At 38.0% G+C, this 16,165-nt stretch overlaps 1 protein-coding gene across 4 annotated transcripts in view; it reads left to right on the top strand.

Annotated features, from left to right (window-relative positions):
* The window catches only part of tkfc (triokinase/FMN cyclase), a 56,075-nt gene that overhangs the window by 11,714 nt on the left and 28,196 nt on the right, over positions 1 to 16,165 (top strand). For all 4 annotated transcript variants that reach the window (XM_039755167.1, XM_039755177.1, XM_039755145.1 and 1 more), the window contains 7 exons: positions 6,180 to 6,290; positions 6,380 to 6,561; positions 7,131 to 7,209; positions 9,657 to 9,746; positions 12,682 to 12,716; positions 12,791 to 12,875; positions 13,067 to 13,156. In XM_039755167.1, the coding sequence (XP_039611101.1) occupies positions 6,197 to 6,290; positions 6,380 to 6,561; positions 7,131 to 7,209; positions 9,657 to 9,746; positions 12,682 to 12,716; positions 12,791 to 12,875; positions 13,067 to 13,156 (655 nt within the window). In that variant the 5' untranslated portion in view covers positions 6,180 to 6,196. The remainder of the gene's footprint in view (positions 1 to 6,179; positions 6,291 to 6,379; positions 6,562 to 7,130; positions 7,210 to 9,656; positions 9,747 to 12,681; positions 12,717 to 12,790; positions 12,876 to 13,066; positions 13,157 to 16,165) is intronic.

The raw sequence follows: 16,165 nt of genomic DNA on the forward strand, positions 1-16,165 counted from the left end.
GGAAAGTGTTTACTTCATGTTTCAATTATATTCTATCAATACTTTTCAATGGTTTAAATATAGGCCCTAATGATGATTCCAATTAATGCATACATTTTACATTCTGGCAGGGTTTTTCAGCAGTCCACTGGATAAAGTTAATGTTCCCACTGACACTGTGTGACCCTGAACAAGTCACTTGCCCACCTGTGCTCCAGTTGGGAAAAGAAAATAAATGTAACCAATTGTAACTCAGATGTTGTGAGTCAATTTGGGTAAAGGCATTGGATAAATAAATAAGTGTAAATATAAAGAAACCATCAACCAGCTATCACCTGAATATTATGAGTGTTCTAAGGGAAGCCTAGGAAAACCTTTTTAATGCTGAAAGAATTTTCAGTACTGGTTAAGCAACTCCCTACACTGCTTTTTCCATATATTTTGTTTACAGTCATTCAGGTTAGGTCAGGTCAGGTTGGGGAGTATGCACTGGTACAGCGCATTGCCTCACCCACCACATGACGATACAGCTTGGGATCCTGGCTGGCAGACACGCGGCCCAGTCCAACCCCCCGGAAATGACCATGTATCTGGTCCAGACACTCAGGTCCTCAACAGTGAGCATCCTGTTAGCCGGATCACCCTTGGGGAATCGTGCCACATGGCCATAGTGCCATAACTGGTGGAATTCTATGAGGAGGCAACAAAATGATACGATCAAAGTGGAGCTTATGATATTATTTATCTGGACTTTCAGAAAGCATTTGATAAGGTGCCACATGAGAGGTTGGGCATCAAATTAAAAGAGGTGGGAGTTCAGGGTGATGTTTTTAGATGGGTACAGAATTGGCTCAGACACAGGAAGCAGAGGTTGATGGTGCGAGGAACTTCATCAGAACTGGCCGATGTTAAGAGTGGTGTTCCACAGGGGTCAGTGCTAGGGCCGCTGCTATTTTTAATATATATAAATGATTTAGATAGGAATATAAGTAAGCTGGCTAAGTTTGCAGATGATACCAAGATTTGTGGAAAAGCAGATAATTTGGAATCCGTTATATCATTACAGAAGGACTTGGATAGCATACAGGCTTGGGCAGATTTGTGGCAGATGAAATTTAATGTCAGTAAATGTAAAGTATTACACATAGGAAGTAAAAATGTTAGGTTTGAATACATAATGGAAAATCGAGAGTACACCTTATGAGAAGGATTTAGGAGTCATAGTGGACTCTAAGCTATCGACTTCCCGACAGTGTTCAGAAGCCATTAAGAAGACTAACAGAATGTTAGGTTATATAGCACGATCTGTGGAGTACAAGTCCAAGGAGGTTATGCTCAACCTTTATAATGCACTGGTGAGGCCTCATCTTGAGTACTGTGTGCAGTTTTGGTCTCCAGGCTACAAAAAAGACATAGCAGTGCTAGAAGAGGTCCAGATATGAGTGACTAGGCTGATTCCAGGTCTACAGGGGTTGAATTATGAGGAAAGATTAAAAGAGCTGAGCCTTTACAGTTTAAGCAAAAGAAGATTAAGAGGTGACATGATTGAAGTGTTTAAAATTATGAAGGGAATTAGTACAGTGGATCGAAACAGTTATTTTAAAATGAGTTCACACAGGGACACAATTGGAAACTTCTTAAGTGTAAATTTCGCACAAACATTAGGATGTTTTTCTTTACACAAAGAACGATAGACACTTGGAATAATCTACCAAGTAGTGTGGTAGACAGTAAGACGTTAGGGACTTTCAAAACTCGACTTGATGTTTTCTTGGAGGAAATAAGTGGATAGGACTGGCAAGCTTTGTTGGGCTGAATGGCCTGTTCTCGTCTAGAGCATTCTAATGTTCTAATAACTGACGCTTCCTCATTCAGGACTCTGTGAGCAACCGCTCATTCAACAAATAGTTAAACTAGCGGTACCCAGGGACTGTCCGAAGAGACACAGTACTGAAGGAGTCCAGTCTTCAATTCAGGTCACTGGATAGAGTCCATGTCTCACAACCATATGGCAAAACAGGAGGCACAAGGACTATAAAGACTTGGACCTTTGTTATTTTGCAAAGATATCGGGAGCGCCACACATCCCTTTCCAGCGACCTCATGATCCCCATGATCTCCCAGTTCATCTACTGACTTCATAGAAAGAGTCACCAGAGACATGAATGTCACTGCCGAAGTAAGTAAACCTCTCGGCAGACAGACACACTGCTGATGGCTATTCCCAAGAGGTCATTAAAGGCCTGAATCTTGTTTTTTATCCAGGACATTTGCAAAATCCAAGGCACTCTGACTCCTCGGTCAGTCTCTTGAAAGCCCTGATCAGAACCTCCATTGACTCTGTGAAGAACACAGCATCATCCGCAAAGTCAAGATCTGTGAATCTTTCTTCACTTGTAATTTACACTGGCTATTGCTGGCAGAAATAGCTTTTTAATAACCAGAGAGAGGTCATAACATAACATTCTCAAGTTTGATTTGTCCCGTTCTTTGAAACTGGAGCCTGTCCCAGTAGCACTTAGCACAAATTAGGAAATGGCCCTAGACAGGGCACCAACACACTTTTGCTCACACTTCGGGCGAATTTATACTCTCCATTTACCTGAACTTGGATTATTTGTTGATGTCGGAGGTACTGGAATACCCACACATACATGGAGAGTATGCATGCCTAACATAGATAACGATCAAATGCGGATTCAGAATCAAGACACTGTATCTGTAAAGAAACATAGCATTTCTGTGCTATCATACTGCACTACTTGCAAATGATTATTTCTAATATTATTATTTTAACTAGTACACTACTAACTGATTCATTCAGGTTGTGTCTATGTGTTGTTGCCTTTTTAAAGAAATACTTTGCTTCAAAAAGGAATTTTTGGGATATTTTAAACTTATTCCACTAAGGCCTAATATATATCAAATTTCCACACTGCAAAAAATGAAATCTAAGCAAGTGAAAGGTATTCATATCATGACATTAAATCTTGTTTTTCTTATTGTAAGAATTGTTCACTTATCAAAAAATTTGTAATACGATTTTTTTTAGCTTTTTTTAAGAAATCTTGTCAAGTAAATTTTTCTTCCCCCATTGGCAGATATTTTTTGCTAAATAAAAGCAAAACATCTCCCATTTTAAATTTTTTGTGTCTAGTTTTTGTATATGCATTTTTGCAGTGCAAGGAGCACTTTGGCTAAATCTAATGTAGTGCATTCTGGACAGAAAACCTAGATAGACTGACTTGTGCAGGCTGTGTTGTTTCTCTCTTACTTGGGATGAATTAGGTGCAATTTTGTGATCCTTAAAGTGCAAATGCATTATTTTTATTAATTATGTTGTTGAAGTGAAAAAGAAAGTGGAAATATTTTTGCTTATGCAGAGTGTTACAGAGATTGCATTTCCATAAATGTGCCAAAGTGGTGCCTGGAGCCTTCTAGAATTCCATCAGATTAGATTAGACCAAGATGGCACAAATCACATAAATGGGAATGTCATTGAAAGGTTTAATGAATAACAAATGTATTCTTTTGTATTATCGTTACTTCTGTCCAGGTTCCTATTGTGAATTGTGTAATCTTGTAAGCAGTACTATAATGCTAATCATTTGTTCATCTTTCAAAAAGTTGCATGGTCTCCAGATAAAATGCTTGCATGTTTCTAGCTTTAGATTATATTTGAAAATACTGTATATACTCGTGTATAAGTTGGGTCTTGAAACCCGAAAAATTGATCATAAAATCAGACCCCTACTTACAGTTAGGTCCATAAATATTTGGACAATTTTTTTCTAATTTTGGTTCTGTACATTACCACAATGAATTTTAAATGAAACAACTCAGATGCACTTGAAGTGCAGACTTTCAGCTTTAATTCAGTGGGGTGAACAAAAAGATTGCATAAAAATGTGAGGCAACTAAAGCATTTTTTTAACACAATCCCTTCATTTCAGGGGCTCAAAAGTAATTGGACAATTGACCCAAAGGCTATTTCATGGGTAGGTGTGGGCAAGTCCGTCGTTATGTCATTATCAATTAAGCAGATAAAAGGCCTGGAGTTGATTTGAGGTGTGGTGCTTGCATGTGGAAGATTTTGCTGTGAACAGACAACATGCGGTCAAAGGAGCTCTCAATGCAGGTGAAAGAAGCCATCCTCAAGCTGCAAAAACAGAATAAACCCATCCGAGAAATTGCTACAATATTACGAGTGGCAAAATCTACAGTTTGGTACATCCTGAGAAAGTAAGTAAGTACTGGTGAACTCAGCAACGCAAGAAGATCTGGACGTCCATGGAAGACAACAGTGGAGGATGATTGCAGAATCATTTCCATGGTGAAGAGAAACCCCTTCACAACAGCCAACCAAGTGAACAACACTCTCCAGGGGTAGGCGTATTGAAATCCAAGTCTACCATAAAGAGAAGACTGCATGAAAGTAAATACAGAGGGTGCACTGCAAGGTGCAAGCCACTCATAAGCCTCAAGAATAGAAAGGCTAGACTGGACTTTGCTAAAGAACATCTAAAAAAGCCAGCACAGTTCTGGAAAAACATTCTTTGGACAGATGAAACCAAGATCAACCTCTACCAGAATGATGGCAAGAAAAAAGTATGGAGAAGGCGTGGAAAAGCTCATTATCCAAAGTACACCACATCATCTGTAAAACACGGTGGAGGCAGTGTGATGGCTTGGGCGTGCATGGCTGTCAGTGGCACTAGGACACTAGTGTTTATTGATGATGTGACACAGGACAGAAGCAGCTGAATGAATTCTGAGGTGTTCAGAGACATACTGTCTGCGCAAATCCAGCTAAATGCAGTCAAATTGATTGGGTGGCATTTCATGATACAGATGGACAATGACCCAAAACATACAGCCAAAGCAACCCAGGAGTTTATTAAAGCAAAGAAGTGGAAAATGCTTGAATGGCCAAGTCAGTTACCTGATCTTAACCCAATTGAGCATGCATTTCACTTGTTGAAGACTAAACTTCAGACAGAAAGGCCCACAAACAAACAACAACTGAAAGCCGCTGCAGTAAAGGCCTGGCAGAGCATTAAAAAGGAGGAAACCCAGCATCTGGTGATGTCCATGAGTTCAAGACTTCAGGCTGTCATTGCCAGCAAAGGGTTTTCAACCAAGTATTAGAAATGAACATTTTATTTCCAGTTATTTAATTTGTCCAATTACTTTTGAGCCCCTGAAATGAAGGGATTTTTATTAAAAAAATGCTTTAGTTCCCTCACATTTTTATGCAATCGTTTTGTTCATCCCACTGAATTAGTTGTTTCATTTAAAATTCATTGTGGTTATGTACAGAACCAAAATTAGAAAAAAATTGTCTTTGTCCAAATATTTATGGACCTAACTATATACGCCTGTTCAAAAATGCAACACTTAAGTTTTATTTATTTTTTTACATCTTCTTCCTTCCTCCAATCTCGCACCAGTTTCTCAGACACATTGAACTTTGTTGCAGCAGTGCAGTTACCAATTTCTTTCTCCACTTCAACAACTTTTAATTTAAAACCAGCTTCATATTTTCTTCTGATCGGATGCTCCATCATAGATAAGGGATTCTCTTACAATAAAGGTGTATGAGGGTGTGAGATACAAAAAACACAAAGCAGTGCAAACGTCACTTCGGAATAGTTTGGGTATTACCATGTGGTCACGTAGGCACAATATAGAGAAAAAAGGCAGTATGCTTCATGGTTACTTTCTCTAGTGGGCGTTAGCATATCATAATCTCTTGGACCAATAGCGTGACTTTTCCGCATTCAATGTATACGACTGACATTATAAAATACTGGAAATTATATGGTAAAATCAAGCCCCGACTTATCCGTGGGAGAACTTAAACACGAGTATATATGGTATTCCTAATTAATATTTTATTAATTTTTTTCATTTGTCCCCTAAGTGGTTTTCTAAGCTTCCTGTGTGCACAAACTACCAATATATTCAGCTTTGTTAGTTGTATATGTTTTTGTTTTCTAAATTTCTATAAACTGCACCTATCACTTCCTTTAACTTGTGACTTTTTGTCTTTTTACTTCTTAAAGATAATCTGATTATTTTTGTATACTCTTTTGTTCCTTCTGTTCTCCTTTAATCTTGAGGAGACTTTTATGTTTGTTCTTAGAACTGCTATCTGTCTTATCGAAATTTGGCCTGAATTTTGGCCTTTATTTACTCAGGCTATGTCGGTCAAGGCATGCTTTCAGGTGTAGTAGCTGGAGCCGTGTTTACATCGCCCCCTCCTGGAAGCATCCTGGCAGCTATCCGAGCATTGACAGATGCAGGAGCAGGTGAGCTATGTAGGATCTTAGTTGTGCTTGTCCGTCTTTTATCTTTGATATTTTCTATATAACCTTTCTCTCCTCGTGTTATTTCCTAGCTGCTGTTCTTCTCATTGTGAAAAATTACACTGGTGATCGATTGAACTTTGGCCTTGCTTTGGAACAGGCAAAGTCAGAAAGTTTGTCTATCGCTATGGTGATTGTTTCTGATGACTGTGCATTTACTACCACCAGCAAGGCTGGGCGCCGTGGCCTCTGTGGAACTGTGCTCATACACAAGGTGAAAAGAGAGTGAAAGTCACTAAAGGGGGCAAGGGACTGGGGCTGGGTAAGCAGCAGATACCATGCATATATACAGTATGCAATAAGTGTATCTGTCTACAATATCAATCACACAGAGAAGTTAAATGTTTTCAGAATTCATTGATTTGTTTTTGCTATCCATATACATAAATTGATGAATCAAACATACGTTTCTCTTGTACAATTAGCATAGGGTGCAATGTTCTGAGGGGCATGGCAGCTGACGGCACACAAAACAGTCAGCACCAATACAAATGTATTAACTGTCTGAACAAAGAGCACAAGGGATTAGACTTTTCAAAAGCCCCTAATTGCAGCTGGTTTTTAGAATACAGAACGGATGCCATCAGTTGATTGATTGATAACTAGCAGAAATATCCAGCATTATCTGAGTGCACTAAAAATATAATATTGCTATTACTGTACCTATGTTGAAAAATATTAAGGAATAATTACGTCAGGTATGGAGAAATTGGGTGTTTTTGAGGGTCTTATTTAGATATGCCCTAATAACATTGATTTATTACTGTCCTTGATGTTCTGCAGATTGCGGGAGCCCTTGCAGAGGAGGGGCGTCAACTGGAGGAAATTGTATGTAAAGTGAATCAAGCTTCAAAGCTAATTGGTAAGACAGTTTTGGCAGCATCTATGCACTCTTTTACCATATAATTTCCAATTTATATTTTTTTATTCTTTCCTGATGTTTATTGACTATTTTTCAAAAATGGCAAATTAATAAACAAAAGCATACAGAACATTAGTACTAGAATGTATACCTTCACAATGTACCTCCACAACAACACCCTAAGTCAGGTAAGTAAGAAAATGGCAAAGAGAAAGTGAGCAGTGCGCCTTTGCCAGGAAAAGTAATGTTACAGTCAGCATGTCACAAGTAAGGGGAACCAAAAGGGGCAACATCAGTGAGCAGCAGACATAACAGAATTTAAAGTACTGAGCATGAGTAAACCAGTCTTTGATACTCTTAACGCAAACTCTGTTAAGTCTGAGGTACATATACAAGATAGCTGACAAACTGTATAATGAAGATAGCCAGTTATTGGTCTTTTAGCAAGCCTACCTAAACAAGTCAGGTTCCACTGATTTGAGGTCAGACGTGAAGTAGAAAGGTCTAGCAGGGAAATAATTTGAGACCGTCGGTGAATATCAACAGAAAGGAAAGAACACCAGGAGTAGTGTACATAGGTCCAGAAGGGAAAAACTGGGGGGCAGATCCAAAATGTGAGGAGGAAAGCCACAGGGCAAAAGTAAGAGAGGTTCAAGACCTATCAAATGACATTTGTGTTGAGTAGGCAGAGTCTGTGAAGGAATTGTGATTGGGTCTGTTTAAAATGTTGTTTGCAAGTCCCTGTCGAAATGTGAATACAAAATCCTTAAAACTTTCCAGATACTTTCATTTTCAAGCCAAAAATGTTCTCAAGTTTTGATTCTTGTCTCGAGATTGCAGACATGTTATAAAACAGCAAATTTATGTTGTTTTCAGAAAAAAATATTTTTGTGACATACTGACATTTTTTCAAAAGGAGTACAGCTGAGCAGTTCATCTCATTGCCTGTCTCCCTCCATTGCAGCTCTCAGAGCCTGGTTTCTGTTAGATCATTTTTTGAATGATGCAGTGATATATTTATATTACAAATGATTCAAGAGCTTCCTGTAAAATAATTTTCAGGATTTAGAAATATAAGCTGTTATTCTATACATATTAACAACACACATACACTCACACTTATTTGGAACAGGAAATTCACCCAACCTTGGATATATTTGAGGATGTGACAGTATACCTTGTAATAACTTGGGGAATGAACAAACTATACAAGGCACAAGGTTAACACAGGGCGCTGGATTCATGACGCAGTGTTGGTATTGACTGCACTACTGTGCAGCCCCATAATGAACTACAGAATTAAACAGTTTTCAGTATGCTGGTAAACAACAGTTCCATTGCTAATAACATAGGACTCAATTTTTCACTCCTCTTCATTTTCAGCCACAGTGCAGTGACACTCCGGAAAGATACTTGAGACTGAAGCAGGCTTCAAAAATTGGTGATCAAGAGAACTTTCTGTTCCTTATAATCTGCAAGTAGTAATCCTCGGAAGAATGAGCACCACATGATCAGCTTTCTATAGGTTTTTGGTTCAACTGTTCACATTAGACCTAAGTGCTACAAGCCATAACTTCAGTTGCATTCATTGCCAGGTTGGGTTTTGCAGAGGGACCTCCACATCTCGTCAAGATAGTCCCTCAACACAAATAAAAAGCTTTGGTGCAGTTTTACTTTATGGTAAAGTGTTTTGGTACCTAAATATGAAGCAAAAAATACCTTAATGATGTTATTCTGGAAACCTTGTGAGTTGTATGTAGTAGCAAACAGTTGAAGAAGATTTATTCTTGAATGTTTATGACTGCATTTATTTTTTATGGTTCTTTTTCTTCTTGCTGTGATGGTTTTTGAACAGATCTGTGTAACATAAAATCATAAAATAAACAGTATACCCAGTGCTGTGTGGGTTCCCTGCACACATTAGCCAGTGCACTTAACAGGTGCCATTTTACGTGTGTTTGATAGAAAACACCTATGCTTGTCTCTGCACTTGCTGACCCACGCAAAGTTAAAGGCAGAACAGGGAGTGCCGAGTTTGAGAGCTTTTTTGTCTCAGTCATGGTAAATAAAACGTGACTGCTATGAATGATCTTTCATGGTAATTTTTACCTGGTCATACTTAGCTAAGCGCAGTTAATTTTCTTGGTTGTATTCAGAGAATTTGTATTCTCCATTAAACTTGGCATCCCAGTAGGCTTTGTTGTCATTGGCAACCTCCATGTTTGGGCACTGTGATTTTTTTTTATGAGAAAAGGTTCTGTGCCTAAAAGATGAAGTTACCTCAGTCTGGAAGGTAAGCAGAAGGTTTTGGCCCTTTTGTTACAAATAGACATAATAGACTTAATTTTAAAGAGAAAGGTTCAACAAGAAGGGAGGTGTAGGAACCCAAGTTTTAGGCAGCTGCCATGTGGAGAGTCACCTCATTTATAGCTTTTTGTTTTTTGCAGGAACCCTTGGAGTCTGTCTGAATCCTTGCAGTGTTCCAGGATCCTGCCCAACGTTTCATCTTGCATCTGATGAGATTGAGCTTGGTCTGGGTCAGTAATATGTAGTATTAATGTGTAGGCAAGTTTAGTGGAACTGGCTTAGCGCAAAGCCTAGGTTGTATTTATAAATGCATTCCCAGGTGCTGATCAAAAGATCATCCTTCCAAGTACACCTCCATCTTGTGGTACCAAAGAGCCATTTTCATTTGATGCCCTAATAACTAGTTTTCCCAGTGTCAAGTTGTGCAAGGTGAAGAAAAGCTGACTGAAGTATGCAGAGCCTTGTTTCAAGACTAATAACAGTTAACAGTGAGTAGTACAGTAATCCCTTCTCGATCGCGGGGGTTGCGTTCCAGACTCCCCCAAACCCCCGCGCGATTGGTGAAAATTGGTGAAGTAGAAACCATATGTTTGTTTGGTTATTTTTATATATTTTAAGCTCATATAAATTCTCCCACACTGTTTATAAATATTCCCTGCACAGTTATACAGCACAAACCCTTACATATTAGGTAAGATTACACACTGTTTATATATAGTAAAACCTAAATATTATTTTAAAGATATCTAGTGTCTCCGATATCATATATGTTACAGCCCTTACGATAGACAGGCCACCAGCAATAAATCCGTACAATGCAAGAAAAATTGTATACAGTAAATGTGTGTACAGTGACACTAAACGCACGTACATGTACTAAGTACTGTAAGTAGAAAATTAATTATGGGTACTCGCCCACAATGACACGATGACTTGTCCGATAACGATGAGTTTATTTTTACTGCACAACAAAGGAGAGCATTACAGCCCTTCTAAAGAAGCCTCTTCAGGCGACTGTGTAGCACTGCCGTTGTTCTTCTTCCAGCAGTCTTAAGTCCAAATCCCAAAAGCAGATTCCATCCAGACTACTGCCTTATTACATCCACTTACAACTCGTTTTGCACCCTGGTTAAAAGGACACTGCGGCCATAGATCTTATATTCCTTTCCTACTTTTTAAATAAAAAGAATCATTGATGCCGTAATGGCATCCTACAGCGGTGTAGCTTTTCCCTTCCTTCAACATATCCAAAACGTTTACCTTTTTGGCAATCATTAACATCTTCCATTGGCGCTTGGGCACGGTCCCTGAAGCAGTAGCAGGAGCAGATTGTTTTGGAGCCTTAATGAAGGGCTTGACTATGCACAAAGATAAACACAAAAGAGCACAAAAATTAACTCTTTACACAGCGTAACACATTGATGCTGAATGAGCGAGACGAGACTTCCTGGTTAACGCCGCGGAATCAAATTCAGCGCTCCGTCATTGAGCCATTCAGCACACAGGAACTTAACTGCGTGCTCTGATTGGTTAGCTTCTCAGCCATCCACCAATAGTCCCTTGTATGAAATCAACTGGGCAAAACAACTGAGGAAGCATGTACAGGAAGTAAAAAGACCCATTGTCCGCAGAACCCGCGAAGCAGTGAAAAATCCGCATTATATATTTAGATATGCTTACATATAAAATCCGCGATAGAGTGAAGCCGCGAAAGTCGAAGCGCGATATAGCGAGGGATTACTGTATATAACTTACTAGTTCCAGTAACTAGTAATATTTAATGTCATGGGACTGGAGACTCTCCTAGGAGCACAGGGAGCAGAACAAAACCAGCCTGGACATACACAGACTCTTCACAAAAAAACCCAAAAAGCTATCATTGAACCAACCACAGATGATTTTTAAACTAAAATTAAGGTAGAGCCCTATAACACAGCTCAAGTGCATCACCTACACACACAAACTGCAAGCCTCACCTAACATTCTGTGTTTGATTTTGATGCAGCTACTTCACACAGCTCAGCAAACCAAAAGTTTCATCCTCTTTCTTGTGTGCTTTGTCATGTATTTAGACAATGCTCTGTCTCTGCAAATGCAGGAATTGAAATCCCTGTACTCTCGCGGTACATCCCAAAACATATCCCAGGATACATACATCAGGCTCCTTGCCTACAAAACACTGATGTTCACATTCCCTGGTCTACTAAAATATTAGTGCAAACAAAGATTTGTTCCTCTGTTGCATAGCCAGACAGAATTTGCATTTCCCCTCCTTAGAGAGTTAGTAGGTAGTATACTTTCACGTACCATCTCCATCGCTAACTCCATCTCCATGAAGGCTAAATGTTTGGAGTTATTTTTGGGCACATTTACAATTGCAACAATGCAGCTACCTTGGTAGTTCCATTTCTCCAATGCAATATACAAAGCTTATGAATTTATTTTCCCTTGCATGAGACATTTTCCATAGGGTAGCTGTAAACTAGGGAAATTACACTAAATTGGAACATCCAATCCTAAAGAAGATGCTGTGCTTAGACTTCAGCCTTAATACATTTAACTGATACTTTTTTTAGTATCTCAAAGATCTGTCTCTGGCAGAAACTTTAAATGGCTCAAGAGTCAGTCTCATTTACCAGGATGTAGTCCAGTGGAAACTTTTTGCTCCATACAGCAAATCCCAGTAGGCACTGCACTTAGCCCCCATATTTGATTTTTTCCATGCAGTTAATTCCAGTAGGGTTTAGTGGGTTGTCCGTACACCATATGTTCTCACCTATGAACATCACTTATAGACTTTTAATACAAAAGTACATTTAGGTATCCTTATTTTGTGTAAGTTTGTTTTAATATTTTTGTAAACAATTAATTTTACAAATAATTCTCAGTTTTAGATCATTGTGCAAAGGTAACTCTACCAGGAAAAAACAGGTCCTGTCAGTATAGTCCTAGGTGTAGGTGTATCTGGAATACAAATGAAACTTTTATATCACTCTAAGATCATGATCTTCAGAAAGATCTCAATTGTAGATTAGGATTAACAGTATGTTAGTGTTAAATGGTATTACTTCTTCTTGACAGTTGTCTTTTTTCTTATTTTATAACAAAGTGATTTGAGTTGTTCAAGCATCAGCAGAAAACAAGATATATCTTTTGTTCTTACAGGGATTCACGGGGAACCTGGGATCAAAAGGACAAAAGTGAGAGAAAATTTTGATTTGCATCCATGTTTATGGAAACAGAATCTTTTACTCACATTATTTGTGCTTGACAGCTAACAACTGCAAATGAAGTTGTGAAGATGATGATTGACCATATGACTGACCCATCCAGCCAGTCCCATCTCCCTCTCAGTGCAGGTAGTTCATTCTGTAGGATTGTTTGTTTAAAATGAGGAGTTTTGAAAAGGTTATCATCAGCCACTAACACCTGGGACGTGTAAGCACCCTATTCTCCCTTCCTTCCTCCCATTTCTAGTGCATTACATATTTTTTGTCTGTTAGAGGGTACAGTCTACTTAATTACAATGAGTATTGTTTCTGTGTTGCAGGAAACTCTGTGGTCCTAGTGGTGAACAACTTGGGAGGGCTTTCCTGCCTTGAGCTGGCCATTGTTACTGGATCAGCTATCCATTGTCTTGGTTAGTTTCCCTTTCAAGCTGTACTTATGTTTAGCTACAAGGCAATGCAAATTATGAAACATTTTGAATGCGTAAAATTGCTCAGTGCTGGAACCTTGAGAAAATGTCAAGTAGAAAACATACTTAGCCAGAAATTGCTAACAAATGATTGCACTCTACAAGCTAAGTCCACTTCCTGCTGCTTTCTCGCCTTGGCACTGTTACAAGGTGTCTGTGCCCTGATTGGCTATGGCAGAACATAGTTTGTCCTTGAATTAATAAAACCTGCTTTAAAGACTTAAAATATGCCCCCTAATTTGCTGGAAGCTTTGGAAAACAACTTCTAATTTGCAAAAATTAGGACCAGTCAATGTATGGAAATTATATGCAGACTTCTTTCAGGAAAACAAGCATTTGATTTCATCAGTGGGTGAACAGTACACAGAAAGGTGAGGTATACTATTGGACTGCTCTGGTTGTATACCTTTCAAGGAGGTTTGAGCATCTTCATGTCTTCAACCAATCTACTTGTAGAATTAGTATGCATTGAAAAAGCACATGACTTACCTGCGGCTCATTAGTGTATTGACAGCAGTACATGGGGTCTTGTAAGAATAATGCACATATTTGTTTTTCTATGAATATTAAAAGTAATACACTGACTAACTACGATAAATATTATTAGTGACAAAGTCCAGTGTGCTAGTCAGTTTTACAGTAGACTGATTTATTTACAGACTTTTAAAATTGATCTGCACTATACTATAATCTTTAGCACTTGTCCATTTCTAGTAATTGTTCTCTTTCCTAATTGATAATTCTTAACTTGCATCAGTATGTACAAGCGATCTGTTTGGAGACAATTAATGACTGTTTACTAAGATATAGTGAGATTCATAATCTAGATAGATAAATAGATAGATACTTTATTAATCCCAAGGGGAAATTCACATAATCCAGCAGCAGTATACTGATACAGTATAGTAATAAAAATGCATGTAAAAGTGCACAATGCACAATATTGTTTTTTGTATCAGTATACTGCTGCTGGATTATGTGAATTTCCCCTTGGGATCTATCTATCTATCTATCTATCTAGATTATGAATCTAGACTGGATGCAAAAAAATATCCATGACCCTTTGCCAGATATTGGAGTTGTTCATTTTTTTTATGTAAACAAATTCATGATTTCAGGATAGCCTGAGACCATTTCATATCCCATGATATAGCTATTCCAAATTCCTACATTTACATACACTGTAACAGTTGACAAAATAAGTGTTTGTAGTTTTGCTATAGAGAATTAACTTTAATATCATAACAATAGAAAAAAATAAATAAACCCTATACCCCTCATCATATGTGAATATTTCATGTAGTTCACATGAATGGAATTTTAAAGTAGCTCTTTCTATAGCCATTCCAGTTCAAATTAAGCTCCAATTATAGTAACCTTCAGGCCTATAAATGGTGATTTGTTTATTTTTTTAAACAGAAGTGACTCTATTTTTTCCAGGATTAAAACAACATAATGAACAAGCTATGGTGTGTATGGAAACATAATAACTATGTAGCAGTGGATATTACTTAATGAAATGGTTAAATGAATGCAGAAGACAATCAAGTTGTCAGCATGTCCTTGGCAATTTACAGTACAACTTGATAGAGAATGACTGTTCGGTATAGAGATGGCACTTAACATTCACTCTTTAACAGAAAAATAGTTGGAACCCAAGTTCCAAATAGCTGGTACAGGTGAGTAAGACATGATTCCAGAACTGAAAGAAAGAAACAATTTATTGCATCAGAACAGGTTAAAACCAAAATCATAGGCAATACTCTGCTGTATGGTGGGCAATGACTCCTCCATGTAGGCAATGGATCATAGTGCATGTTGTGAGGACTCAAATTGGCACCTCGGCACACCCCAAACATCCTTGCTTAATTAAACATGGTCCTAGACATAAAATTGCCTTAGGAAGGCCTTCCACAAATCCTGACACAATGTGTGAGTTTATCTCCTACATATATTAAACCAAAGTCATATTGCTTCTAAGAAGCAGTGGAAATGACTAGACAACATGCCATAAAACTGTCAATTAACCAAGGTAAGAGTGAAAAGACAGTACTAGATAATATCAAATTATATTTAATACAGAAGTAGTCAAAAAGCAGTTGGCATGAGGTCCACAGTTCATCTAATGAAAGCTTGTTTGGTTAAAATTACCAGATTAACAATTAATCAGACCTTTTGGTATGTAGCACTTTTCTTAACTTCTTTCATCATTGGGTTGTCTGTCCATGTTATCCTGGCCTCTATATTTTTTCTGTAGTATTTTCTGCTGTATCTTTAATATCTATGTCTTCTCTGCTTGCACTGCTGGGATGTTGTTATCTTAAAAGATGCCTGTCACTGTGCCCCTTTTAGTTACTGCAGAGTGGTGCAGTGTTCAGCAGTGCTGCCTTCTAAATTCAGCTCACTTGTAAATTCAGCTTAGAATGCCGATTCTTCAAAACTTTTAAGGAACATTGAAATATTTTTATTATACATGTTTAATTATTCTATCCATTCATCCATCTATCCAAGGGCATGCCACTCTCAGCAAGCATAGAGCACAAGGCAGGAATAATTCCTGGACGGGGTGCCAGCTCATTGCTACCGTTGCACCACCAAGCCCCCACATGTTTAATTATTAACAGTATATATTATTTAAATGAATTTAAAAATGTATTTGTAAAATGTAATATACATACTTTAGTGTCTTTCATCATAAAAATAATATCAAGTATACTTCCTAGTTTTCTAACAGCACACAGCTCTAAGAGGATAGCTCTTGGAAATCTAAATCGACTTAGAAGCAGTCATCATCATCTGTAAATATGCACTGTCTTCTATTGAATTGAATTGAATCGAATCAAATTCCTTTATTGTCATTGTGTGGTACGATGAGATTCAGTATGTAACTCCTCCATGAACTTATTTTCCTATAAAATCATAAAAAAATAATAATAGGATAAAAAACAATGA

This window comes from Polypterus senegalus, chromosome 1 (assembly GCF_016835505.1).
Source record: "Polypterus senegalus isolate Bchr_013 chromosome 1, ASM1683550v1, whole genome shotgun sequence".
NCBI lineage: Eukaryota > Metazoa > Chordata > Cladistia > Polypteriformes > Polypteridae > Polypterus > Polypterus senegalus.